Raw genomic sequence first — 27833 nt, 5'->3', positions numbered from 1 at the left:
AGTGTTTACTTTGATTAACAGAGTCTTTCTATTTTCTGGTGATGGACACTTGGACTTCTTTTTTTATAGAAAGAAAAATGCATAATGTGGCATTTTTAACACCATCTTGTCTATTTGTTTGCAATGCTTTACATCATAAAGTAGTATTTCCTTTAGCAATGTATGCATAGATAAAGATAATCTACAAAGGTGTGACAATTAGTAAAATATTTTGGTTGATGAACATGAGAAAATGCTTTATGTTTTGAAAGATTGTTATTTTTCAGATTTTTAACACTGTTTGTAAATAAAAGTAAAGTTGCCAGTTTTTTTTTTCTTCTCAGATATATAGTACTGCATATCAAGATTAAACTAAGAGAAATTTACACACTTTGGATACAGTGCAAAGCTCTAACAAAGCATCAAACATAGTAAAAAACTTAAATTTTGCATATTCCTGATATGTTTTGAAATGAAATATGTCATTTTTTGAAAGCATTATCTAAAAAAGTACAAGAGATAATGCTGCCATTTAATCACACGAGTTTTAGAATGTTGCATAGTTTGTAGTTCTTTATTTAACTGAAATAACTTCATCAAATAAAATGATTTTTTACAATTGAAATGTGCTTTGTATGCTGTTTTGACTCATGGCGATTGGCCTCCCTAGCAATGGCACATAAAAGGACAGTGAGTGTAAAGCCAATGAATGATGAGGCTTAATTATGTGAAGACAAGTGAAGAATGGTATCTTGTCTTACAAGATTTAAAATAGAAAAAGCAGTCAGGAGTGATGTTCATCCCTCCAATTCACTAATGATACCAGATAAAGCATTGACGAAGTGGCCACCAAATTCCACACCAATTTGCAGGCAGCATGAAAAACAGTCATCCACCTTTTTGAACAGTACAGTTAACATATTCACCACTACTATGTTCCTTTCCAAGCTCAGTAGATCGACACTGTCCAAATATGCACAGTACCATCAGGATGTGACTGACATTAGTAACTGGCACTCTGGTAAGAAATTTAACATTGCAGACCTGGTCTGTACACAGTGGAGGTGGTCACTATAAGAGATACAAGACTGTAAATCTCAACTGTTGCTTCAAAACAAAGTTCCATGTTCTCCATGGTGGAGTCCAGTGATCAAAATTATTTCCACACTCACTGTGGGGGTTGTCAGGCAGCCTTCCATGTACACATAAAGTGTTTCTGGCATAAAGAATGAGGGTTTGCCATTATCTCTCTGCACTGCACTCAATATGCCATGAACTGGGCTGGACTGGTAACTGGACAAATGACACATGTCATCTTGCTGGTACAGATAGATGGAATGATGATTGGAATGCATGCTGGGCAGGTGACTCAGTGGCCATCTCGATGTTTGATTTAGTGTCCAGTTAGCTGACTTGGTGTCAAGGGCATCTTAGACAGGACTTGGTGTCAAGGGCATCTTAGAAGTGTCCTGATCTTCTACATCATGCTGACTGGTAACTATCACTGTAGGTATGGTTCACATCTTAGATGAGGGCCACCATGGCATCCATCACTACACTAGCTACTGATGACATCTCAGGGTGAAGACTCAACCTGTCATTGTCGACTCTGACCTCACCCAATTCTGCTTGCTTTCCAAACTTGTGTGCAGTATTTTGGACTTTATCCCCTCTGACCACTTAGTGCAGACCCTGCAGACCTGCAACACTATCAAGACCTAAGGCAGATGATTTCCTTCCATAATTTAGACCAAGTTCGAGACTGATGCAGCAGTGGTAAACATTATGTTTAACTAAAACATCTGTAAAGTACACTTTGACCTAAATTATTTCCAGTACAGATGCAGAATCTGCAGTTTCAAACCCTATGGAGCTCATTGGCTTCTTGCACTCTCTCAACTAGATGTTTGTCTTTTATGTTTCAATTTAAAGTGGCAAATGCAATCATCTTTCCCACCATGGGACACACTCAAACTGTCACATAATGTCCAATAAATACAACTGCTGCCCTTACTGGGTTTTTCCATGAATCTAAATATTTCTTTTTCCTTCTGAACTAATAAATATTTCTAATTGTGGTTTTTATTTATGTCCATATTTTAAGGGTAATTTCTACAAGACTTATGGTCTAATCATATGGGGTCGAACATTGTACAGTGAAAACACTTAGTACAAGCAAGGCACATCTAATGTGTATCCTAAATGACCCTAAACCTCCAGCATTTTGAACACTGGATCATCACTGTGCATCTGAAACAACAGGAATATAATGCCGTCATTAGAATGCAAATGTGAAGTGTAAGGGAGAGAACCCTAATTTCGTAATAATGCATGGTCCAATTCCAATGTCAGTTTGTATAGGAACAGCAAAACATTTGAAAAAATGCAGAAGAATTATATATCTAGCAGATTGAAAATAATAACAAAATAAATAAAATGAACATGCAAAATAATCACCCTAAAAACAAAGCATAGTATGCAAATATGACAACAAAAAACTCAATGATATAACGAGTGTATAAGATCAAACTCCAAAAACTTGACAGTTTTTACCAATAATTGATCAGAATGAAAAAACATAATGATGCAGACATGTTCATAATCAATACTATACAAACTCTCAAGTTGGGTCAGTAGAATTCAAGCTGATTTCCTTTCAATAATGAGCTTCCAACTGATAGAAAGCCACCTAGTGATGGTATGGGGAGTTAATTGGTGAGAAATTGTTCCCTTTGTTTTTATGGTCCACAGATGGGAAAGAATAACTTTCGTCTTTCCAGGAAGGCTGTATTCAAGTAGTAACATTAATGAGACTGGGAAATGTATTGAACAGAAACTAGAGTGTTGATAATGGATGGATAGACAGACAGACAAAAACACTGAAAATATTGAAATGTCAAGTTTCATTGAGATACCTTTAATGGTTTTGGAGTTAGGATCCGAATACAAAAACTGTGGTGGACTGAGAATGATGAACAGAAGGAACACATTTATATCCCCACTGCCAACTTTGTTGTTGCTGTTGTTGTTGTAGGGTTTAATGCCATCTTGCAGCATAGGCTATACATGGCGGCCAGTATAAATGGTGGAGGAAGAACCCAGGAAAACCCTGGAAAGAACCACTGGCCCAAAATAAGTTACTGGCAAGCTTTCTCACATGCCCACATTGCCTGAATCTGAAACTTGAATCCACGCATGCCAACTTTGTTAGGAAGGTGATAATAAGTGAAGCCCATCTAATAAGTAAAGAGGTAATGAACAATGATCTACAAGGCAAGAGAACACATAATGTTGTACTTTACATTAAGGATCATATGGGTTTTCAATGGCTGTTTGTTAGAGTGACCTTACTGGACAGGTATCCTTTACAATGGGTGTCTTTTTCGCTGTACATTATTTCCACTCTATAGTTATTATGTACTTCTGAGAAAGGGCCAAGTATAAGATGAAGCTGTTTGCCCTGGCAATGTGCACAATGAAGAGTATCTTGGAATGTTGGCATACCTCTATGCTATTTTCAAAATTGTGACTGAAATTTCTTTACATCTAAAGCAGACACCTGATCAAAATGGCTGTTCCCATTTGCTTGAACAATGAGCTTGAAGTATTCTAAAGAATATACATAGCATAAAATAAAGAAAATTAATTTTGCCAGAGTAAGCAATACCAGCTTCTCAAAGTGCAATAAATGATTTATAAAATCTATAAACATAAAAAAGTTATTGAATCATTTTTTCCAATTTACCTTTGAAGTCAGGAAGTGTAAATGACCCAACAGAGCTAGAAATCTTTTTGAGAGGTGCTTATCTAGAGTAAATCCAAGCTTTATACTCAATAATCCAAAGTACACCCATCAATCATACAACAAAATAAAGCGAATTAAAAGTTATTTTAACAATATCTAAGATATACACTGTCTTTTTAAAAATAACCAGGATAACCAGCGACTAAAACATGAAAATTCTTTTTCTTTAGAAATCAAACCCTATGCAAAGTACAAAACTGCTGGGCATAACCATATCTAATTCGATAAGCCTTGTGATTAGGACTGGCGAAACCACTCGTTTTACTCCTCCATAGTCCTGGGTTTGATCAAAAGTGCCAGGATACATGTGTATGGTCTAACTATTGTCACGGCTCTTTATCTATGAATATGAAAGACCAGTTAACACTATGGGGATTCAATTACCAATTTTTATGGGATTTAACTATTTAAACAGGCCCCTTTTCTTATTTGTTTTTATGACAATGTGCCAATTTTATAAGATCATTTTAAAACACAAATGCAAATGTCCCACTGCATATATAAGACTTTCCTTATCATATATGCAGTTTCCATTTCTGCAGGCACCAATCAATCTCAAAACCAATGCTTTCAATAGAACATGATCCAAATAATTTCAATTTATCTGAATAATGGGAATGGAAAATTAAATTACATTCTATACCCTGTTTTTTAGCTATGTGTATCATTATGGTCTAATTCCACCAGTCATCATCATCCTCATCAAAATCATCCACCTCAACACCCTCAAAAAGACGATTAAAACACGGGCTGTCCTCTGTGTTGTAATGCTTGTAAGGGTTGGAGTTAGACAAATGCCCCATGCAAATCCAGCAGAAGTAAGCTCGGCACTTCATACAAGTCATCTTGTTGCATCCATCTATTTTCTGAAACATCAAATATATACTGAACTTAGTAACTTGTTATCCTCACACAAAAAAATTCACCCATCTCCTAAATCAAACATACCTCAAATAATTGTACTCAGAAATTATTTGGCACTTTCATAATCATACCCCCCAGTTTAAAGCTTTTATCTCACACAGCATTTGAGAGGACACATCAAGCATACATACAACAGGATGTAAGTGGCCTTAACTAATCTTACCAACAATTTTATTGTCCAATCTATTTTTAATAATTATCTAGCCTTGTATTTATATATAAACCAGTGTGTAAGAGACCTCTCCATACCTATTTTAAAGTAATACCTATTGATCATTTCTCATTATGATCACCTTATTGTAAAATGTATACAAGAGATCAAACCTAATGGAAACAGATTCTGTTTTAGTCTACTGGAATTAACCCATTACACTGAATGTCCCATTCCCATTCACCCATCAATCACTTTAGCATGAAATAACAGATTACAGCTGGGCCCCGAGTGGCTGAGTGGTCTAAAGCGCTGTTCGTTAAGGATCACTGCCATCTCACCTCTGTCTACATGGGTTTCGAGTCTCGGATTCAGCCAATGTGGGTATGTGAGAAAGCTTGCCAGTAGCTTCTTGTGGGTTGGTGGTTTTCTCTGGGGTTTTCCCAGGTTCTTCCTCCACCATTAATACTGGCCGCCATGTATAGCCTATCGTGTGCTGAAAAATGGCGTTAAACCCTACAACAACAACAGATTACAGCAGCCTACTTTTAGTACATAATAAAGGTGTATGCTCCTCCAAAAGTTTCATGAAGGCACAGAGTGGGAGGATTATACAGCTAAACCTAGACAAACTTACTTGGTTGATGCGAATGCCATCAACAAGAACAACAACCATGGATATAACATAAATTTGCCTGCAATATTTAATAGTGTATTAATATACCAAGTTACACAAAATGGATTTGTATATATTACACAAAATTTACCTGTATATATGATCCACAGCTGGGACATTGCTTAGAGAATTTATCCAGCCATTCTCGAGAGAAGCTTTCTTCCAGAGCCTGCTTAATGGTAGCTCTACCATACCGCTTCTCCAATAACTGCCGTGTAGCATGATCACCTTTTTCATATTCTTCCTTCAGTTTTTTTATCCCATCTGAAAAGAACGAGTCTTCACTTTAAACAAAGCAAGTTATACTGACATGTATTTTTATGCTAATCCATTTGCAGCCCTTATAATTATCAACATATTTTGTATCCTACTGATTAATAAATTATTATATTGTCATGACATTCAAAATCAGGCAATTTCAACCCTTTTATCTCTGAAATCATTCACACCAATATAGAATTCATAAATTATGATGAATGGCATGTTAATGTTCTGTACATGCATAGTAGTTGTGAATTTAAATGTTGGTTGGTTGGTTGTTATCAGTTTAATTGTATTATGCAGCATACACTAGGATATACACGGAGGCCAGTTTATTTGGTGGAGGAAGAATCTGGAAAACCCTTTGAAGAACCACTGTCCCACAGTAAGCTATTGGCAAGCTTTCTCACACTCACTTGCCAAGCCTGAGACTTGAACTCACACGGGCAGAGGTGAGATGGCAGTGATTGGTAAAGGTAAAAGCTTTAGGCATATTGGCCACACAAGACACCATATTTAAAGGCTGCATATAAGAACCAACTGTGTATCAGTACTGTAATGTTTTTTTAAATTTTTTTTAAACATTTACATGTCTTTTAAGATAAAAGTTGATTCTGTTTATATAATATCTTATGTTGTCATAGAAGAAAAGGAGGAAAAAGAAAGTAAAAGTGATAATCCATCTCTTTATTGCAGTTAAAAAATGAGTATACAGTTGCATCTGTTGATAAAATAGTATATATTACTGCACAACTTATACTTTAGCCGATGGTTCATCAATAACTAATACTGTTTTTACTCAGTATGATGCAGTAGTCAGGGTCCATAACTGCTGACCGTGTAATGTACTGAACTGTGTTAGAGTAAGAACTGTCTAATGTACAGAAATGTGTTAAAGAGTGAGAACCATGTAATATACTGAGCACATGTTAGAGTGAGAACCTTGTAATGTATGGAACCAAAGTATGTTGAGAATAATGTAATATACAGAACTGTGATGTAGTGTGAACTACAAACAAATTGACCATAACAGCTGACTTAGAGAAAAGGATACAGACCACAGAGATGACATGTTTCCAAAAGATTCTTGGTGTCACATACGAAGACCATGTCACCAATGAAGAAATATGGCAAAGGATAAGACAAGCCATTGGACGACAGGATGACCTCATGATCACAGTGAAAAAATGTAAACTGCAGTGGTATGGGCATGTCTCATGATCATCTGGACTTGCCAAGACTATCCTGCAAGGCACTGTATAAGAAAGAAGACAGGCAGGCAATGAAAGAGGTGGGAAGAAAACATTTGAGAGTGGACAGGTTTAACATGGAGCAACTCACTCAGAAAGATGGAAAATCAAAAGGAATGGAGGAAGCTGGTTGTTTGGTCTTGTGTAGTGCCCCAACGGTCTATCAGACTACATGACTGATGATTAGGGCTGTCAAAAATCACGAAAAACCAACCCCGGTACCCGTTGCGAAATTTAACGGGTACCCGTTAGCACATGAATGACATGTACAACTGTAGACCAACTAATTGTTATCCCCATTTCTTTAATATTTTGTATGGCGATAGAGGCTAACTGTGTAATGCACTACTCGGTCTGATGCGTCCGCACCGATGTAGCTGCGAATGATCTGACCGCACGCTATTAATTAATAAATTTATTTAGAATGACCTTTGTACACAGATGGTAGGTATAATCCAACTCTTAATGATCACTTGATCAGCCGCATTAAATCCTTTAGAACACTCACCTTTTTGTAAAGTATAAGTCCTTGTTAGAACAGACCACGTTTATTCATCGGCTTTGACCGCAGATTTGAATTACCCACGCATGCGTGTAAAGCAGCTTTACCACATGTCAAGAGTAATGCGTTAAAACCGTCTTTGTGTGTGTGTGTGTGTGTGTGTGTGAGTGAGAGAGAGAGAGAAGACCACAAACTGTATTCACTACACAATAATAATAATTCAAACTAGATAATATAATGTTTGTAAATGTTTTTATTTTTATGAGAATTTAGCAAATCTCAATAATGCCAGTCTGTCATAGTCAACAAGTACATGATCATTGTTCGCAACACATTTTCCAGTTTCTGTTCAAAAACACTAACATATCGACCATATCTGGTGACAGCGATGCACGTTTCTTGTTTATAACGTGTCCAGCCATCGAAAATGCACTTTCTGATGGAACCGATGTCGCAGGAATACAGAGATACTTTCGTGCAAGGGCAGCCAGCCTGGGATAACGTGGTGTATTGTCTCTCCAATACTGAAGAATGTCACCATTAACATTAAGTGGCGTCTCCGACAGATATGTTGACAATTCGTCTACTGATGAAGCGTTGTCATCTGCGGCACACAGAGAAGCGAGATCATCAAATATATTATTTTCTGCAACATTTTCCAGTTTCTGTCTCTTCGATTCTGGTTCATCCGTTTTGTCAGTGATGGCATCATTAGTTTGCGACACAGTTAGTGGATCCGGGATTACTACTGCCATCAACTCCAGTCTGACAGCAGCGTACGTCTCCTGTCATGGTGCTTCTTTAAAAAACTTTAAAAGTTTATAACATGGATCGACAACTGCAGCCTTAGCTGCACTGAGCACGCTGTATCCAGTAGGATAATAGTGGGTTTGAAGTTCATTTGTGATTGCTTTCCTACATTCTTTAATTGCAGCTGCATCATCAGGGATCTGGTTTCTAATTAAAGCCATAGCTGTCACACCTGTTTTAAGTGGTTGGTGAGTGTGGCGATTTTTTTTTACGGGTACCCGCGTTTACATTTCAATACCCGGGTTTTTCAATACGGTCGGGTACCCGGGTACCCGTTGACAGCCCTACTGATGATGTTGATGATAACAAACAAATTGTTAAATAAAGCTGTTTTGAAAAGAAAATGAAGATTTAACACTATGATCCACCTTGTCTTCTTTCAACTCATGGTATAACTTTGGCCATGGAGGCGGTACCATCTTTACTCAGGAGTTCCATTATAACAAAGTGCGTTACAAAGACAGAGAGATGTAGCTCCATAGGCAATTTCTTTATCCTCTCTGCAGAAAGACTCGCAATTTCACTGATTTTTCTCAACTGCAGGGGAAGAAAAAAGGGCTGATTTACTCATCGTCAAATGGAAAAGAGGCCTTGATCCTGCATGGCAGTGTAGAAAAGGGGGTGGTTGTAGTGTCATACATGACTCGATTGCTGCCTTAAAACTATACAGTCTGCTCAGTAATAGGATCTGAGCATGAACCTTCGTTAGGTTCATATCCACATTCGACTGTTATCTGTATAATACATTCCTGAAATGACAGATTAGGCAAGGCCATCAATTCCAAGACTGCTACAGTACCATTAAAGAGGGTAAATAAAAGGGTAGCCATATCCGCAGGATCTAGTTGTGAAATCATTAAGGATGGTTTGTAAAAATAAAAAACAGCCAGTAAGGGTGCCAGGTGTACAGATGGCAGTGTAGATGGCTTTGCCCAGAGTAATGGTAATGTTAGGCAGATGGAGGGATCTATCAATAAGATCCCAGTAATGTTAACATTCCATGGCTCTACTTGTTGAGGTATTGCACAGTATGGATTGAGTGCCAGACAGCTGGACAGTACAATTAGGAGCCAAGATGGCAAAGAGACTAAGGTGAAGCTATACAGTATGGATTGAGAGCTGGACAGTTGGATGGTACAGTCAGGAACCAATTTGTCATCAAAACTGAGGTGTGGCTAGACAGAATGGCTCATTCAAGTCATTTATGAACCCCATGTAATAAGACTTATAGTCCTGAAGGCCATGCTCTGACATGCAGGGGGGGACTTATTGGGTGGAAACTCCCCCAAAGTATTGAACTTCTGAAGTAAAACAAAGGAAGACAGAGGGCAGAGAGAAATTGGCCAGAACTGATAAATTCTATCATGCTTGTACCAAATGTTGCACCTGAAAGACCAAAGATGGTGAGATGGAGGAAGAGAAGTCACAGCTTCATGTATTCCCCCCAGATGTAACAGCCTCTCCCACCAGGCTGGCCAAAGACAGTACAGTGTGACCCCGCTATAGCGCGCTCCATTATAACGTGAATTCGGATCAACGCGGTCATGGCGTGGCTCCCGAAATTTCATATACATGTATTTTTCTTGTGCAAAAAATAATTCTTAAAAAGTATGGAAAAAAACATAAAAAGTTGCTTATCATTTTGGGGAAGATATCGCATATGAATAATGCAAGACGATCGTGGCTTGGCTCCTGAAATTTTATATGTATTTTTCTCGTACATGAAAAATTATTTTTTTCATCTTAAAAGTAAGAAGAAGAAAAAATGCATAAAAAGTTTACTCTGGGATCACGTAGGTCTTCGCCAATGGCTTTTTTTATTTGCTGGCAACATTGTTGGCTGTTTAAACTATTATGTACAACCATTGGTTTGGAGTGCAGAAATTCTGAGGCCCCATGAAAGGAAGCCGCAAACTGGATATAAAATGCACTGAAATTTATCCATTGTTACATAAACAAATTCTTTGTCTATACTGACAAACCATCTAAACAGTGCATTGTTATATCATAATCCGCTTATCCTGACATCCAGCATGAGTTCTGTATGTTGTGAAATATCCGCTTTTTTGTTGTTGACATTTCTGGTAACGGAGATCAACCGGACGATCTAGTAATCTATCTTTCATCGGATTTTTGGCCACTCGCTAGTAATTAATATATTTACAAAGACTGGCATTTGTATGTGGATGGTAAGTAAAATTCCTCTTCGTTTCACTCAGAATTAAATCCTTCAGAATGCTCACGTTTTCTGTAATAATCCCTGTCATCAGAACACCTGCTTCTCTATCATCTGTTGACCCTTTGTTTATTTTCAGACGCATGCGTGGAAGGCAGCATCACGCTGCTACCACAAATGTAAAATAAAAAAAACATCTTACTTATTGGTTTATTCAGTAGGCATGGAGGGACAGTAACTATAATAGTCTAAACGATGGCCAATTCCTTTTTAAAAATGTACCCAGATAAAACAGTTTGCTGAAATTACAAAGGAAACAGATTACCTTTGAAGCACCGACTGTTATGAAAACGTACTCAGCAAATGGAAAAAATACCAGTCTCAATTATTTGATGTTGCCGCCACAATAAGAAATGGGCATTCATTTGGTTCTCCAAAACTGTTCTTTAGTGACGACTTCAAAAGCTTATGCACCCTTCATCAAAGAAAACCGACTACAATCTTTCAATAACAGCAAAGAAGTTTTCTTCAAAGGAAGTCAGTACAAAACTTAAATAAAAGTGATGGAATCTGATGGATTTTTGCATTTTCCAATGTGACTGGAACACGTTAACTGTGTTGTGAAAGTTTACTTTTTGTCGGGAGAAAGTTTATGCCAACGGCGGCTTAAAACACAAATTAACTTTTACCAACTTGGAACGTACTTTAAAGTAAATGTGCTTCATCATTTGTTACGTGATTGTGCTATGTTTTTCCACTGAATTCAGACCAATATGACGTGTTACAAAATTAATGAATATTTTAAAGCTGTGTGTGCATATTTTCGATGGAATCACTTGTACTGTGGATTCAATGTATATGATGAGGTTCGCAGGTGAGTACACGGTGTTGATACTCTATTCATGCTATACATTAGACATTTATGTATAAACAGGATTCACGTATATGTACCAATTCGTGGTTCTCTAAATAAAGTAAATTATTATATTATGTCTTCTCTGTTTCCACTACAGGTGTATTTCTCATTTAATATGCATTAATTCAAGATGGCAACTGTGCTGACGAAGCACGTATTTTACTGCCCGCATTTATTACCCCACCCATCCCACACAATTTTTTTTGTTGGGAAGGGGGGTACATTTTCTTCAGCTAACTGACTTGGTTGCATATAACACGGTTCGGTATATAACACGGTCAGATTTTATGGCTCCCAACTACCGTGTTATAGCGGGGTCACACTCTATAAGGTGAATGTTCAAAACATCACTACTCTCAGTCCTTTGATTTCCCATGTCATTCCTTGCTTCCTGCAGTTTTCCTGAGAACTATTAACTATGCAATCTCTGATCAACTGACGCACATGCTGCACGTAGCTAAAGTACAAGTCACATGGGTCATGTATGCACTTTTAATCATTTTAAACTAAATTTTAATTGCTCTTTTAGAATTTAACATCAATTTTCTTTAACCAAAGTCTATTCAATGTTGATTATTGGATGTTCTGCATCTGAACTGTCACCAAGAAACTTCCAGATGAAAATTATCTATTGCTATGGACTTTTACAATGGTGTCCATGGACTAAACTTGAGTCAAAATAAGAGCGTGTCTTGTGGAATCGTCACAATAGAGGACAGTACGAATTTGTTTATCAATATGCATAACTTTCAATATGACAGCACAGCATGCAACATTCAATCCGGATTGTACTGGATCACGCCTTTAGGTTCATTTTGTCCAAAAATGTACATGTACTTTAACAGTGATTTTGCCATAAGCACCTCTTGGGGTGTCTAAATAATGACTTTACAAAGGAATATGTATACGAATCCAAATGAAGTGAATACTTGCTGCTTAAAGGTATCTACAATCAAATTTTAAAAAATGATATCAATTAACAGAATATTAGGTGTTGAATGCCTACATGACCCATGTGACTTTTACTATAGTGAAGTACTTTGTACATGTGAGACATGAGATTTCTCCATGGCTTTGCATTCTTGCATTTAGCTTAAGTCATAACAGTTAATTTTGAAACAACAAAGTAAGAAAAGAAGAAAAAAATCAGACAACTTATACCACTTGTAGAGTAATCCTTAATACATCTGAAAAAAACAAAATCCTCAATGGATGGGATTAAAAGTAGCACAAAATTCTAATGGATTTTGGGAGACAAAGTGAATGATGTCATTTCATTGGCAAAAGCTTAAAACTGGGGCCACCTGTTGATCGCAATGTGAGATAATGGGCAAGAGTTATTGCCCTTTGTCTATTGCATACAAATTTGGAAGGGCTCATTTCAGAAGGTAGAAGGGCTTATTCTCCGAACACTAATGTGATTGGGGAATATATTCAAAGGAGAACAGTATTATTCAAGCATACAGGCATCTAGCATATTAAAGTGTGTTCTCACCTGCCTTGAGTTTACACGGAGATAACCCATGATATGTAAAGAGACACAAGGTGCAGAAAACAAATCTGCAGTCTGGACAAACAGACATGTTGCTCTCCCTGTCCAGAAGTATAGGACACTGGCATGCAGGGCGTGGGCAGTAGATTACATCCACCATCGTATCTAAACATGTCTGGAGCAATAGTTTCTCATACTTAGCAAACAGCTCTGGAGACACCAACTGTTTCACCTGAAGACTCATAAAAACATCAAAATTAACATACAAATCTAAGCTATGATTAATCGACTGAATGTCTGGTAACCAATAATCAGACAGTTTACATTCTACATTTAAATCAGAGAGAACAATTTTAAAAAAACACAAAAAAACCCAGCATACTTTTTCAGTTTATAAATGCAAAGATATTGCCAGCATGTCAAGCCCATAATTATAGTGTCACTATAAAATGAAACTTTGACCCAAGGTTTAAGGGTTGAGTAATGATAACGCATAAAGAACTTTCTTAGCTTAATAATAATTGATCCCAAGTATGAATAAGAAATCCATCAAGTAGTGTATAAAATATAAGCAAATGACCACTCAGGGCCTCCCTTGATGATTCATGCCAAGGATTAGCAAAAATACATCAAGAGGTTAAGGAAATATAGGTAAATGAACTACTGGCCAAACTGCATTCCACACTTGAAACATTTTGGTTACGGCTATGGTTTTGTTAGTTTCTGTTGGGCATTGAGAGCACATTTTACTAAAGGACACAATGCATATAAAGTTAACTACCCAGATTAGGCATACACTTGTTTTCCAAGATGATTTTCTTCAAAATTTATTTCATATATTTAGTGTTAAATGTTATATTTCTTATTGATATTTTTCTTCAGCTCAAAATTACAAATTATTCAAAACATTCCCTAAGGCAAATTATTTTTCTAATTCAAACAGCTTCTGTTCTGGAAATGTATCAATCCTAAATTGTAAAATTATTTGTTAAAATCTGTGCAAAAGTTTTTTTTTAAGAAAATAAGGTTCCCCAGCATAACCCCAAACCTGTGCTTCTCACTACAATCTCATCACAGGTTGTTTACCTTGCTTATATAGCCAAACTGGCCAGCACAGTATACAACTACTTAGAGTAATGGTGGCCATATCTGAAGACAAACCAATATCACATGTTACTTACCTAAATTAATAGGTAAACTGACCAGTACAGTATTTTTCTATTCTTAGTAATGGTGGAATACATGCCAACCCCTGGCAAGGAAAAAGTGTTATCCAAGTGGACAAGAAGGAGTAATCCAGCGGAAAAAGATTACCATATATACCCGTGTATAAGCCCATTCACGTATAAGCCAACCCCCAAACTGAACAGGTATAAACACTACAAAATGCATGATCCACATATAAGTCAACCCACAAATCCTAGACATCTCAGGATGCACGAGGTAAGTTCTAAATGCACGCAGTTAGGCAAACTTATGTAAAATTTACATGTATACTTATTTTCTGTTTTCTTATTTTTTCCACCTAATTTAGATTTGTGTATAATTTGATCGAACGATGACAAGAATTTAGCAATCTTGAGTTGCTGTAACACTACCTCACCCTTTTGATTGTTTGTTTATGCATTATTGCATTGGTCATTTTATATCAGTGCACCATTAATTACGTCTTAATTTTGCTATAAAATTGTAACTAATTCAAATGTAATCCCAGTACGACAACACAACGAACAACATTACAGTTTGATTCAACGCTCACAATTAGGCTAATGAACATATTTACATAATGGTGCCACTGCATGTACATTGTACATTTGATTACACGCTGAATTAAGTACATACCTTGGAGTCGAATCATGGGCACCATTGCGGTAAACTTTAATGATATCTCCAAAATACAATAATGAAGTTTCAGAAATAATGCTTTGAAAATTATGATAATACCATAAAAGCAGAGCTGTAGTTTGCTTTTGATGTAAGCGACCTTACACCATACTTGTCAACTTTCACACCAGAAGGGAGAAGAAAAACCTCCTGATTTTCGTGATCACTCCACGCCTGCCTCCCGATTTCATATCCTCCAATTTCTGCATAGAATTCCCGATTATTACATTATGTCTTTGATTTTCATTTCTTCTAAACAAGAAAAGCCATACATGTTCTGTTGTATCACTTGTGAATTACTGTGATGAAATAATTACTTTACTAGAAAGAATTCGCTTGTTAGCTAAATAGAATGTTAAGTTTAAACATTATTCACGTAAATTAATGATTCTTTTTTTATCTTTACAACAATACAAAAATAAAAAATAAACCAGAACAAAAAAATAAACCACAACAATAAAATTGTCTACAATTAATTTGAATCCCAAGAATGATCATTACAAATGCTTTAACTCCATATTATACAGCACCGTTCCCATGAAAGAAACTTACAAGAGTGAACACCTGGAATTTTTATACTATATAAACTAATGTTAAATACCATCATTACATTAAAAGAAGGAATGAAAATACATACCACACAGCAAATCCATCCTCAAAAAGCTAATTTAGAATACATGTTTTATAGCAAACAATACTAAATGCTTTATGAGCTGACAATAAGGGAATAAGGTCGGATATACAACAAGGGGAAAATAGATGCCACATGTACGGTATCATGAGGGTGCCTATTTATGTACCTTTAGTTCAACAACATTGGGAATCCTTTATTTGCTGGTGCTTGCGTAACACACAATAGTGTAAAATGTATTTTCTTTGAATTATGACAGAGGGCCAGTCATCTTCACAAAATAGTTACATCGATAAGGATTAACTTTTAATTAGTCGCACTGGCTTTCTTGCTTGTTTATTTAAGACTAATCTTTAGCTATTGTGCAGTTTGACCATAGCTGACCAGAATATGAAAATAAGGCATGTCCTGGGAGAAAATAGGATGCGTCACAGGGAGAAACTAGTCTTTTTGTGAACTTCATGCATACTGGGCCAGGAAGATCGATCAAAATTTTGGGAAAACAAGGCTTTAAAAACTGTAACGAAAACCTCCCGATTTTAGGTCCCAATCTCTATTTTTTTTATTCAGTCTTCCTGCTTGGCTTTTTACAAGTTCATACGTATGCCTTACACCCGTTTTACTAGTTGCCTGTCAAAATTCACTCTAAAAACAAACCATTTTCAGGGTTTTAATGATTAACTGGTATGTACTGCTGTTGCATAACGAAAGAAATTCACCAACCATCAACACAGGAGATGGTGAAACATCAACTTTCCATTCTGTGGAAAGTTATGATGTTTATTCAGCCAAAATACAAAACTAAAATTGATTGATGTTCATCTTTATGAGAATTTTAGCCTTTATTATCACCACTCTTCATGAACATGTAAATTATGCTGTTTATGTGCCTTGTACAATTAACCGTGCATATCTTTTTAAAAATATTAACTCAATTTGTAGGATTCTTTATATCAATAAAAAGGATGAGTGTTTGATTCAACCTAAATGAAACAGTTATTATGGTAAAGCTGAAATGTTAACTGGAAGAATGCAATTTGGTCAAAACAATGAATAAAACAAAATGTGCATCTGATATGTTTGGGAATAAATAAGGATTTAAGTTTACCTGGGAGACCAGGCTGAACTATAATGTACAGTACGTACATTATAGTTCAGCCTGGTCTCCCGGGTAAACTCAACTGGCATGCAAATTATGAAGTTTGTGTTTACCTTCATCTCATCTCATGATAGAGAAATCAGAAAATATGCAATTGCAAAATAATAACAAAATCAGTCATAGTACTTTATAAGTTTAACAACTGTCAGGTCACCGAAAGTTTTTTTTTCTTCATGCCTATGTCGTAGGACACAGAAAAAAATATTTTTCGAGTCCAAAGATTTACAGCCATTACAGTAGTCAACAAAAAGAACTAAAAACTTTCAAGTTTAGATAATGGCCATGGATAAGCTGACCCTGCTTCTTCCAGGACTTCATTAGTTCCTGAATTGTTTGGCTTATACACAAGGATATATGGTAATCCACATATCACATAATAAAATTCAGTGAGCATATGTTGTTGTTGTTGTTGTAGGGTTTAACACCATTTTTCAGCACAAGATAGGCTATACATGGCGGCCAGTATTAATGGCGGAGGAAGAACCCAGGAAATCCCCGGAAAGAACCACCGACCCTCGAGAAGCTACCGGCAAGCTTTCTCACATACCCACATTGGCCGAATCCGAGACTCGAACCTACGCAGACAGAAGTGAGATGGCAGTGATCCGTAATGGAGAGCGCTTTAGACCACTCGGCCACTTGGGGCCCCCAATGAGCATATGTACAGAATGATTTATTTATCCCTTCTGGTCTTTTAACACATTAACCCCTAGCGATGAGTTAACGTGGCAGGAGGTAGTAACATACTGCCGAGCTCTGCAGCCTCATGGTCATGCATGATACACTAAAGTGGGTGGCATTAAAGAGAGGTAGACAGATGTAGCTCTACAATGATACCAAATAATCTGGAATTTCTAGTTGCACTACAAAATACAGAGGGAAAAACCTCAAGTTTTGGAATAAATTTTTTCTATCCAAAATTGGCTCTTGGTCAGAATCCGATTTTGTGTCCGGATTTTAGACTTTTTGGTCTCAGATCTAAGACAAACCGGTATGAACTGCAAACAGACAGATGAACCTTTGCAAAAATAGGATAAGATTAGCATTTGGAATAAAGAGTGGTCTCGATACAAAAATAATGGGTCCGTTTAGCAAAAAATAATTAAAAAAATAATTAAAAAATCCAACTTTTACCCCTCTGCCCATGCGCGAGCCAAATAGCCAATGAAAAACGACATTTCTAACACAACTAGGCAGTATGTTATTGAAAGATCACCTGGGATTTGGTGTTTTCAGATGCATTCAGAAATAGCTTTCAAAATGTGTTTCCTACTCGAATTTCATGTGAAAACAACAAAAACCTCCAGGGGTTAATGTGTTAACATCAATTACTGCTTCAAATTTTCATACACAGCACTCTGAGTTTTAAAAAGCAACAGTCTCTCATATTGCATTTCAAAAGACTTTGCACCAGCTGAGATTATGCATAGAGAACCATGTGCTGGGTTACAGAGCCTGGATCTGAATTCAGTTTTATTTTTCTTAACAATACTGAACAATCCCTCACAGTCAGCATTTAAATGCTAAAGAATCAATATTCCTTGCATAACCTGACAAAGAAGAGGAATGTATATATTCCAGTTATTGGGTCTTTTAGCTGGGAAATAAAAAAGGTGCACTGCACATCAACTCTGTCCGCATTAAGTACACTGTCAGGTAGAATGCCAACTTGACACTTCAGGGGTTCTTCTAATTTATCAGCAGCCTTTCCTGCACCAAGGTGCATCATATGACAGGGACATCTAGTATATACACTGATGGAGATATTTTTCAAAATATAGAATGCAACTCCTTTATGAATTCCAGTCATCACTGATGCATTATAAATTGAATACCCCATACAGTTCTGCCAACTTATGTTTATTCAAAGCATTATCATGCAAATAAAAAAATGTTTTCTCCAGTGGAATCTACTCTTAATTCTGGTAATGAAAGAAGAGCACTCTGACTTTGTCCTTTTCATTGTCAAAGTCTCTTACACAGACTGGGTACAACTTTTTGTCACCATAATCATTGCTCCTGTCTGTTGCAATACTAAATAGCCCAATTTTCATGGCTTCTGCAATTATAAGGGAATTATCTTCTGATAAACACCTAACAATATTAGATGATTTTGTTCTTGCAGATGAATATTTTCTGCAATTTTGGAATCAGAAAACATCTATTTGAACCAAGGACAAATGTAGTCTTCTACAGCTAGGGGTAGTCCATGTTCTATTAAGAACTCTGTAAATAATGCCTCTGCATTTATTAGTTCTGCTTTAAAAAAGAAGTTACAAGTTACCTTAGTAGTGGAGTTAGTAAAATGAGCTAACTCAAGGTTTCTTTGTTTAACCATCATGACCAATATTAAAATCCTATCAAGACAGCCTGCAGTGGGCATGAAGCTGCCCCAAAATGGAACGCTTTCATCTTTGAATGGGTTTTTCGTCTTTTTCTAATCTGTGAAATTATTTTAAAAACATTTTTGCTCTAACACATGCATCCACTAGAATAAATCTGACTTGACTTTTAGTGCCAAATACCTACAGACTGGTTCTGTATCAGATATGAATTAGAACAAAGAATCTGCAAGCAAAAAATAAAAATTAGAAAACCAATCTATTCTCTTCTAACTAAGCCATACAGCTGCTATAAACAGAAACCGAGGTCAAAAGTTTGAAAGTAAAACCAGCAGGTTTCTTGGAAATAGGATAGCTGCTACAAATAGAACATAATACTGTTAGGAAAGTGGATGCAAGGCTATGGACAAGTGTACTCTGTCCTAGTTACGTAGAAGCAGTGTTTTCTAGAATATGGTCTGACAGATTAACGGGATATTAATAAAAATAAGAAAACAAATTATTAAGTTTTTGGGAGGGGGACATACTGAAAATGGGTAATCCAAATATGTTTACGTGCAAGGCATAATTTAGTGAGAAAAAATAATGTAATGATTACACCAAAAACGTAATGGTTGGCATGTATGTGGTGGCCATATTTGTGGACAAATCAGCATCAAGATTACATACCTTGCATATATAAGTAAGCTTGCCAGTACAGCATTTTTTATTTTTAGTAATGGTGGCCATATTTGATCACAAATCAGCATTGTCTATCCAATCTGAAATCCTTCTATGCTATATAAAAAGAAGTCATTAGTTTGTTCTATTTTTAGCAATGGTGACCATCTGCTGAGCAATTTTTAAGACATCAGTTAAACTGTTTTCTATATTTAATAATCAAAATTATATTTTATGGTGGACTGGCATTATTTGTATAAACTTGAATGCCATATATACCAGGATGCTTTAAATATAATTCTGTTTAGTGGCTAGTTGTTTTGGAGAATAAAATCATTTAAAGTTTTTAGTATTTTATAAAACTGGATATTTTATTCTGTGCAGATTTAAAGGTGAACCTGAATTTTTGGTACAGTCCTGAAAAGTCTACCTGCCAGAATGGTCCATAGTAATTCCTAAGGTGTATTATTTTGCTAAATGACATGACTTCTTTTTAAAATTTTTTTATGAATCATGAAGTCTAAAATTAATTCTTAAACTCTGTTTTAAATTAAATTGTAGACATGGGAGAGATCACAGCAAAACCCCAATCCTGTGATTCTCAATAGTCCTCACTCAGCAGTTTATTTCCTAGCTTCAGTAGGAAAACACTTTGACAGAGTTTTTCTATTTTTACTAATGGCTGCCATAAATGATGTCAGATTAGAGACACTTGTACAAAGCTGAATGCAGTGTATCCCAGAATGCTTTTGATCACGTTTTAAAATTCTGTCAAGCAGTTTTTGAGACATCATTTTAATAGCTTTTCTGTTTTTTTAAAAGTGGCCATATTTGACTGTGGATGAACCTAATTTGTATAAACTTGAAATGTCTTCATATAAGGATGCTTTCTGTGAATTCTAGTCAACTTCTAATAAGAGATTCTGGAGACAAAGAAGATTAAATGTTTTGCTGGTGTTTTTTGCTTTTCTATTTTAAGTAATAGTATCTCTAAGGGAGGATCAGGATCATTTTGTACAAACTTGAAATCACTCTATACCATAATGTCTCCTGTCAAACTTGATCAAAGATCAAATTCTGTTCAGTAATTTTAAAGAAATCATTTAAAAGATTTTTTTCTATTTTTAGTAATGGCACCCATTTTTGATGGCAGATGGGTATCACATCTAAATATCAGGATATGTGCAAAATCATATCAAAACTGATCTGTTGGTTTTGAGCAACTGCCAACAGACAGACAATGGATGCTGGTCCATGCCACAGGCTAACTTGGCCATCTGCCTAACAGCCAAACACAAGAGCAGTTGCCCAAGAAATCTGGGTCAACAGGATGCTTTCTGTTGCAATTTCTTCCAATGCTGTTGATTGCATATATCATACACACAAATGTTTTAAAGTTTCTCCAGTTTCTTTATTGTTGTACATATCTGACGGAGCATCAGCACAAACTGTACAATGCTGAAAGGCCACTGTGACATCACGCTTTGTGTCAACATTGGCCAAAACCTGTTCAGCTGTTTTTAGAATTCTCTAAATGTATTTTTTTCTACTTTCAGTGATACTGGCATCAACTGAACAAAGCTAATGACCCTCTATGTCAGGATGAAGTCATTTAAATGTTTTTCTATTTTAGTAATGGTGGTCATGTTTCATGATGGATAAGCATTAGTTGTACAATGACGCCTTGTACATTTTAAGCAGCAGTTTTGAAGCTTTAAAACTTTTCTAGTTTAAAAAAAGGCTGCTAAATGTGACTAGATTGGCATCATTTATACAAATCTGATGTTTTCTACCAAGCAAGAAGTGGTCAAACAAAACTCATATTTTTAAATAATGGCAGCCATATATGATGGATCATAGGCATTATTTGTACAAACTAAAAAGTTCTTCAGGTCCAGATGTTTCCTGTTATGTCTGGTCCAAATCTATTGTTTTGGTAAAGAAGTCATTTTAAAAATAATTTTCCATTTTAAGTAATGGCTGCCATATTTGATGGCAGCATCAACATAATCTGTATTAATCTGAAAGGTCCATGTGTCAAGATACTTTCTTTCAAATTATACAAAAATTTGTTCAACGGTTTTGGAGAAGTCATTTACTGGTATTCTTTTCTCACTAGCTGTGAGCATATTTGAAGGCAGAATGGCATGATTTTTACAACCTTGAAAAGCCATCATGCCTGGGTAGTGGGTACATTGTACATTTTATCAAAATCTGTTCTTTGGTTTTTGAAAAGTCATTTACTGGGATTTTTAGTCATTTTAGTAAAGTTGATGGCAGATCGATATCAAAGATACGGATTTGAAGGACCTTCATGCCAGGACATCCTGTGCTACATTAGGTCAAAACTGGTTTGATGGTTTTTGAGCAGCTTAAAATAGCAATTTTTAATGGATGCTTGACCCATGAAGGATGCAGGGCCATATCATAAGCTCACTTGGTCTTATAGCCAGGTGAGTTAAAAATGAAAGTAGTCTTAGATATTAATGTAGTTTTTAAAAAATACAAAAATTAATATAAACTGATTAAATTAATACCTGTGAAGGATGTGCCTGTGACTCACATTTTTCCTCAGGACATTCAAGCCCCCTTACATTTGCTTCCTGTATCTGTACGCTGAAGTAGTCTCCCATACAATCTGAGCAATAAATATGGCCACAACCAAGGAAGCTTATGCATTTAGCACCCACTACGTCTGAAAAACACACTTTACAGGAGAATATGGATCTGTCAAATTCCCTTTTCTTCATTTGTTTGTCATACTCCAATATAGCAGGAAACAGCAGTCCTTGCGAGGCAACTTCTTGTATTGCTCTAGGATCTAAACATGAAGAGTCTTTTCTGAGGGTGATAACTGTGGCAAGTTCCAGTGGTGAGCTGATATCCAGAAACTGAAATAGTTCCTCTTGAAGGAAGTTGGCCCACATGAATAGAACTACACTTCCTTGGTTCTCCTCCCATGTATAATCCAGCTTTTTGCAAAGCTTTGTCAACTGAAAAAAAAGGAATAGTTTCATAAAACTCCTCTGGACACTGTTCCCATGTTGCTATAAATATTTATTGTTCAACTGTAGACATGTTACAGTTTTCAATAAAAGCAACAAGCCCCCCCACCCCACCCCAAACAATGCATGCCAGTATCTAGTGTCTAGTCTTGTAATCAAGTAATTAAATCCAATGTTGTGGGTTTTATTTTCTAAAAATAAAATTTGAAAATGTAAAAACCCAAAATTCCACAATTTGTATAAGCATGCATATAGTCACAAGGCACAACTTGGTGTTTTGTCTGCAAGTTTATTACCCAAATTTTTATTCAACTCTGCTAACTAGTGAAAGCAGGAATTTAAAAATTCAAACGATAGTATGTTGCTCCCTTCTCTTATAAGACCAAACCTTCTGAAATGAAACTGGCATTATAGGTGGTGGCCTTTTGTGAGAGTTAATGAAATGGTAAAATGCAGTACATTGATGAAGGATGAAGCAGCCTCGTACGTGACCAATGTATTCTCCTCAAATAAGTGAGTAGTACTACAACAGCCCAACCCTGCTGATGAAACTCTTAACAGTCTGTCTTAAAAAGGATACATTGACGTAAGTGGCAATTTGAAAGTAACTGTGAACTTATCAAAGTTGTTTCTACAAGTATCAAACGTTAATAAACAATAATTTGGGAAAAGCACAGATATCCACTGATCTCATTTAGTTCATATATAATGTATATGCAATAATTTTGACAATAAAAGTAAATACATCATGAATGTTTTCAAAGCTTCATGGCCACTCATGTTATTAGTATACTGTTGCTGAAGATCCGAAATCCTTTAATAATCTTTGATCTAACTGATTTAAAACAAAGTAACAAATAATATATACATAAGTCTTCAAATGCATCTTCGTGCAACTTATGTGACATGTGTACCAAGTTTGGCTTTAATACCTTTAACTGTTTGAGTTATGTTCCAAAAATGAAAATGTTTACATAGACAATATTTTTTTACAGACCAACATATAAAGTGACAGATTACCCCCCTGTTATGATGATAATAATGATGCTTGATACATTATGACTTATTTAGTCAAAGACTATTTTCCTTTGAAGCCCACTTCAGAAGAGTGTGTGTGTGTGTGATTTGAGTTTTTAACGTAGCTTTAAAAAAAGTTTCAGTCATATCGCTACGATGTCTGCAGTGTGACAGATTATAGTGATGGCTAGCACTAGGGCATCATGCCGCAGACATGTAGCATGATGTCCCACCAAGTCGCATTATCCTGAAACCAGGCTGACCGGTCCTAACACTAACCTCTTAATGCTGGGCACCTAGCGAGGCAGATGTTAGTACCATTTTTGTAAGTCTTTGGTATGACTCAGCCGGGGTTCAAACCTGCAACCTCCCGCATCTGTACTTGAAAAGAAATTATAAAAATGTGCATTGTACTGTTATATATATTTAATTTGTATTGTGTATTTGCTTCTCTCCATGATCACAAACAGATATATATATATATATATATATATATATATATATATATATATATATATATATATATATATGTATATATATATATCCATAATGTGCAACTTACCTTGATCAGAAATTAAGTTTAGGGCCTACCTGACTACTCACATTTTTTATATAAGCATTTTATTATAAAGATAATATTTTTCTCTATACTTTTAGATTATATATTAAGATCATTATTAATCGGAGGTAAACATTTTTACTTGTTCAGTTCAAGGTCTAGCTTTATTTAGAAATTATAGTTTTAGAAGTGAACTGTTACAAATTTAATGGGAAAATGACCCTTTTTATATAAATGTTTTTTCAGAATTACTCCTTCCATATAAAGACATCAGGTTTTAGGGAATCAATTAGTTGTGTTTCAAAGGAGAATTATTAATCTATTTATTCACCAGAATTGCAAAGTACTCACTAATACTTCATGGATTATGTCACTATTTTGGAATAAATGTTTGTAAATTCGAGGACATTTTGGATTATATCATTGTGACACATCATAACTGTTACATGTTGAATGTTGTATTCTGTGATGTCACAATGAAAGCTACACATGTTGATAAACAAATTCAAACTACCCTATATTGTGATGATTCAACCTGTCATGCTCTTTTCTTCACCCAGTTTAGTACCTGGCCACCAGTGTAAAAATCCAAAGCGATCAATAATTTTCATCTGAATTTTTTAGATGCTAGTTAAGGTGAAGAGCAGTCAATAATTAGGATTGAACAAAAAGTGTATAAACAAATTTAGTACGAAATTTTCAACCAACAATTTATATTTAATTTAAGATGAGTAAAGATGCATACATGATCTTATGACTTTTACTATAGAATCAAACGTTTGCAGCAGATTCAAGGCTTTCTTAAGTCAAGAAAGCAAACTCAGTCAAATAACCATTATTCATTTCTTGGAGTAAAATGTCTATTAATCTGGTTAGTTAGTGCTTATTGGCATAAGTTATGTTTCAAAAATCCTGATTACACCATATGAAATAGAGAATAAATTTACAGACCGGGTCAGCTGTATCCCTACAGAAAAAAGTTTGATAATACTGGTACAGGGTTCATACTGAACCATGAATGATAAATTCAAAGACTTTTCCCAAACTTTCAAAGGCCACAAACAGAGATTTCCAAGACCTATTTTTGCTAACATTGTGTATACAGGTTATATGAGAAAACAACGAATGCCAAATAATACAGTATTGTTTACTGATTAAAGTCAAACTATAATTAATTTCCAAAAATAGCATTATAATGATCTGGAAGATAGGTTAACATTTGTTACTTTTTCAGAAATATGTAACATACGTGTCAGATTTAATACAAAATAAATTGTTCTCTTAACAGACATCAGCACTGCTTTAAATGCATTATTATATTTGCTTTTTTTTTCTCTTCAATCATTTTGGAAAGAGATGCCACCACTGTCATCTTTTCCTCTGCTCTTCTCCTAAGAGCATTTGACTCTGTGACAAGCATAATGAGTCCTTTTAACTCTGCCTCTTCTGCTTTCTGTACAGAGGAAGCATGTAGGCTGGCAATGTCAGCTTCAAGATGCAGCTTTTTGGCTTTAATTTCTTCCACTTCATCCATGGCTAACTCCCGTTTCTTTCATTTTTGGTTTTTCTTCTCATCCTTCTCCTCTGCTTTCTTCTTATCCAGATAGGAATGGTACTTACGTCTTGCAGAGGAGGCATATGTCATCATTTCATTGCTAATGATGATTTCCAAAGGTCCACCTGCTTTTCTCATTGTGTCAATGATTAGCCTTTGTGCTCTGAGGTTTTCACTGCTGAGGTTCTCAACATATACCTGTTTGTTGACAGAAAATCCTCTCTCCACTGTTGCCTGCCCATGTGACAACAACATTTTCTGGAGAACATTCCAAAGTTCAACATATTCTTTTCTTTTAGAAAGGACAGAATAAAACACTTCATCAAGGCTGTCATCTGTTCTATTGAAGCATTTCAAGGGATGATTGTCCGATTGGATAACTTCATCCACTAATTTTCCATACTGAGTCAATATTAAATCACATCTGGACTCTACTTCTCTTTCTGTTTAATGACTCTAAATGAAAACAACTTCATGATGTATGAAAGTAATTTTTAATTCGGTTTTACATGTTAGTAAGAAACGCTATTTAGACACAAATTACCATTTAAAAAATGGCTTCTGAAAAAGTGAAATAAAATATAGGGGTACAAACAAACGGGGATGTATAGTCAGACTATAGATACACAAATCAATTTCGGCAATGTGATTTTTAAAAAAAAAATTGTTTATACCACTGGGGAAAAAGGTCGAGGGTCGGCAATGAGAAACGGGGACATTCCGTCAACTGGAAACACATTTTTTCATTCTTTTTTTTTATTTGCCTAATCAAATGACTTGACTTCCTACAGTTAAAGCTTCACAGCAAACGTTAACACCATATTTTTTTTTTTTTTTTTTACTCGCAATTCAAGAACAACAACTCTTGCTTAACTTTACTATAGTGTAAGCAAGCGCACTTTGAAACTGTTTATCCGTGAATTGAATTTATTACAATTGATGTTTCTATATTAAACCAAGGAACATTATTATGTAGAACAAAATTTTCGAAAATGATTTTTGTCCCTCAAACATGTTAAATAAACCGACGGTATAAGTAAATTTAAACGGGCCCTCTTTTGCCATATCTCCCAAATCATCAAACTAAACGATATCTTATTTTATACCCGAAAAGTAATGAGTTACCATTATTTTGCCCAAAACTACCAATAGCTTATACTTCTGCATCTTTGTTCCACTAAATGAACAGTATGTAGTTACTAATTTGCAACTTACCTTTGGCATAACTTGTAAGGGCTCCTCTGATCGTCTTTTTACACAATGTACAAAGCACCTTTCGTTTACATAATTTATCCTTTTGCAGCCATTCATAGTATTTCTCTTGTTCAAGCCAGATATCGTTGAAAGAGCAAAGACCTGGCATTTTTAAACACTGAAGATGTAAATCGACTGAACAAATTTTGAATCCTCCAGCGTAATACTTTCGCGCACTTTCTACGTAGAGTGAATTAGTGTAATGAACATTTTTGATTGGCCAAAGGTGATGGACTCGTCCAATCAAATTGAACGATTCGTCAAAAGAAAGAAGCCAGGAAAACCAGCTACATCCGAAGCTAACGACCTTAGGCAATTTTATTTGTATCTTCCTTTGATGAAGGGTGTAGCAGTCTTGCTTTGATGAAGAGTGCATGTGTTATTTAAGTCGCCGCCAAGGCCAACTTTGGATGGCCAAACAAAGCCTCTTCTGTTATTGCGGCGGCAATGAGACTGAACGGGTCATCAAAAGAACGAAACCAGGATAACTAGATTACATCCGAATCTAACAACCTCGGATAATTTTATTTGTGATTCTGGAAAGAAATTACAAATTTTTGGGTTTATTTCAATTTTCAAAGACTTTTGAAGACCTCAGGGTAATATGCTCGATTTTCCCAAACTTTCAAGGCCTTGAAAATGCTACCTCATTTTTCCCAAACTCTCAAAGACCTTCAAAGACGAACCCTGTGGTAGTATGGAGACTGATCTGATGTTTGCTGTTTCCGATTTTCTGATTGGAGTTTTCAGAGTTGTTTCTAAATGTTCCTTTAGTAAGAATTCCTGAATCTGGTCAAATGTAGAACACTGTGATCTGTACATTAA

The 27833-nt window shown here is 35.7% G+C and overlaps 1 protein-coding gene across 2 annotated transcripts in view; it reads right to left on the bottom strand.

Annotated features, from left to right (window-relative positions):
- Window positions 1–27833, bottom strand: part of LOC149797940 (E3 ubiquitin-protein ligase RNF14-like) — a 62675-nt gene that overhangs the window by 26963 nt on the left and 7879 nt on the right. The window contains exons 4-7 of one of the 2 annotated variants that reach the window (XM_089962998.1): window positions 22156–22611; window positions 12946–13174; window positions 5627–5799; window positions 4428–4650 (exon numbers count right to left, since the gene is read on the bottom strand). In XM_089962998.1, the coding sequence (XP_089819124.1) occupies window positions 4459–4650; window positions 5627–5799; window positions 12946–13174; window positions 22156–22611 (1050 nt within the window). In that variant the 3' untranslated portion in view covers window positions 4428–4458. The remainder of the gene's footprint in view (window positions 1–4427; window positions 4651–5626; window positions 5800–12945; window positions 13175–22155; window positions 22612–27833) is intronic. The other variant, XM_089962999.1, reaches the window with a different exon arrangement.

This window comes from Sinohyriopsis cumingii, chromosome 6, assembly GCF_028554795.1.
Source record: "Sinohyriopsis cumingii isolate HCF-2022 chromosome 6, ASM2855479v2, whole genome shotgun sequence".
Taxonomy (NCBI): domain Eukaryota; kingdom Metazoa; phylum Mollusca; class Bivalvia; order Unionida; family Unionidae; genus Sinohyriopsis; species Sinohyriopsis cumingii.
This window is presented reverse-complemented; position numbering and strand designations above follow the sequence as displayed.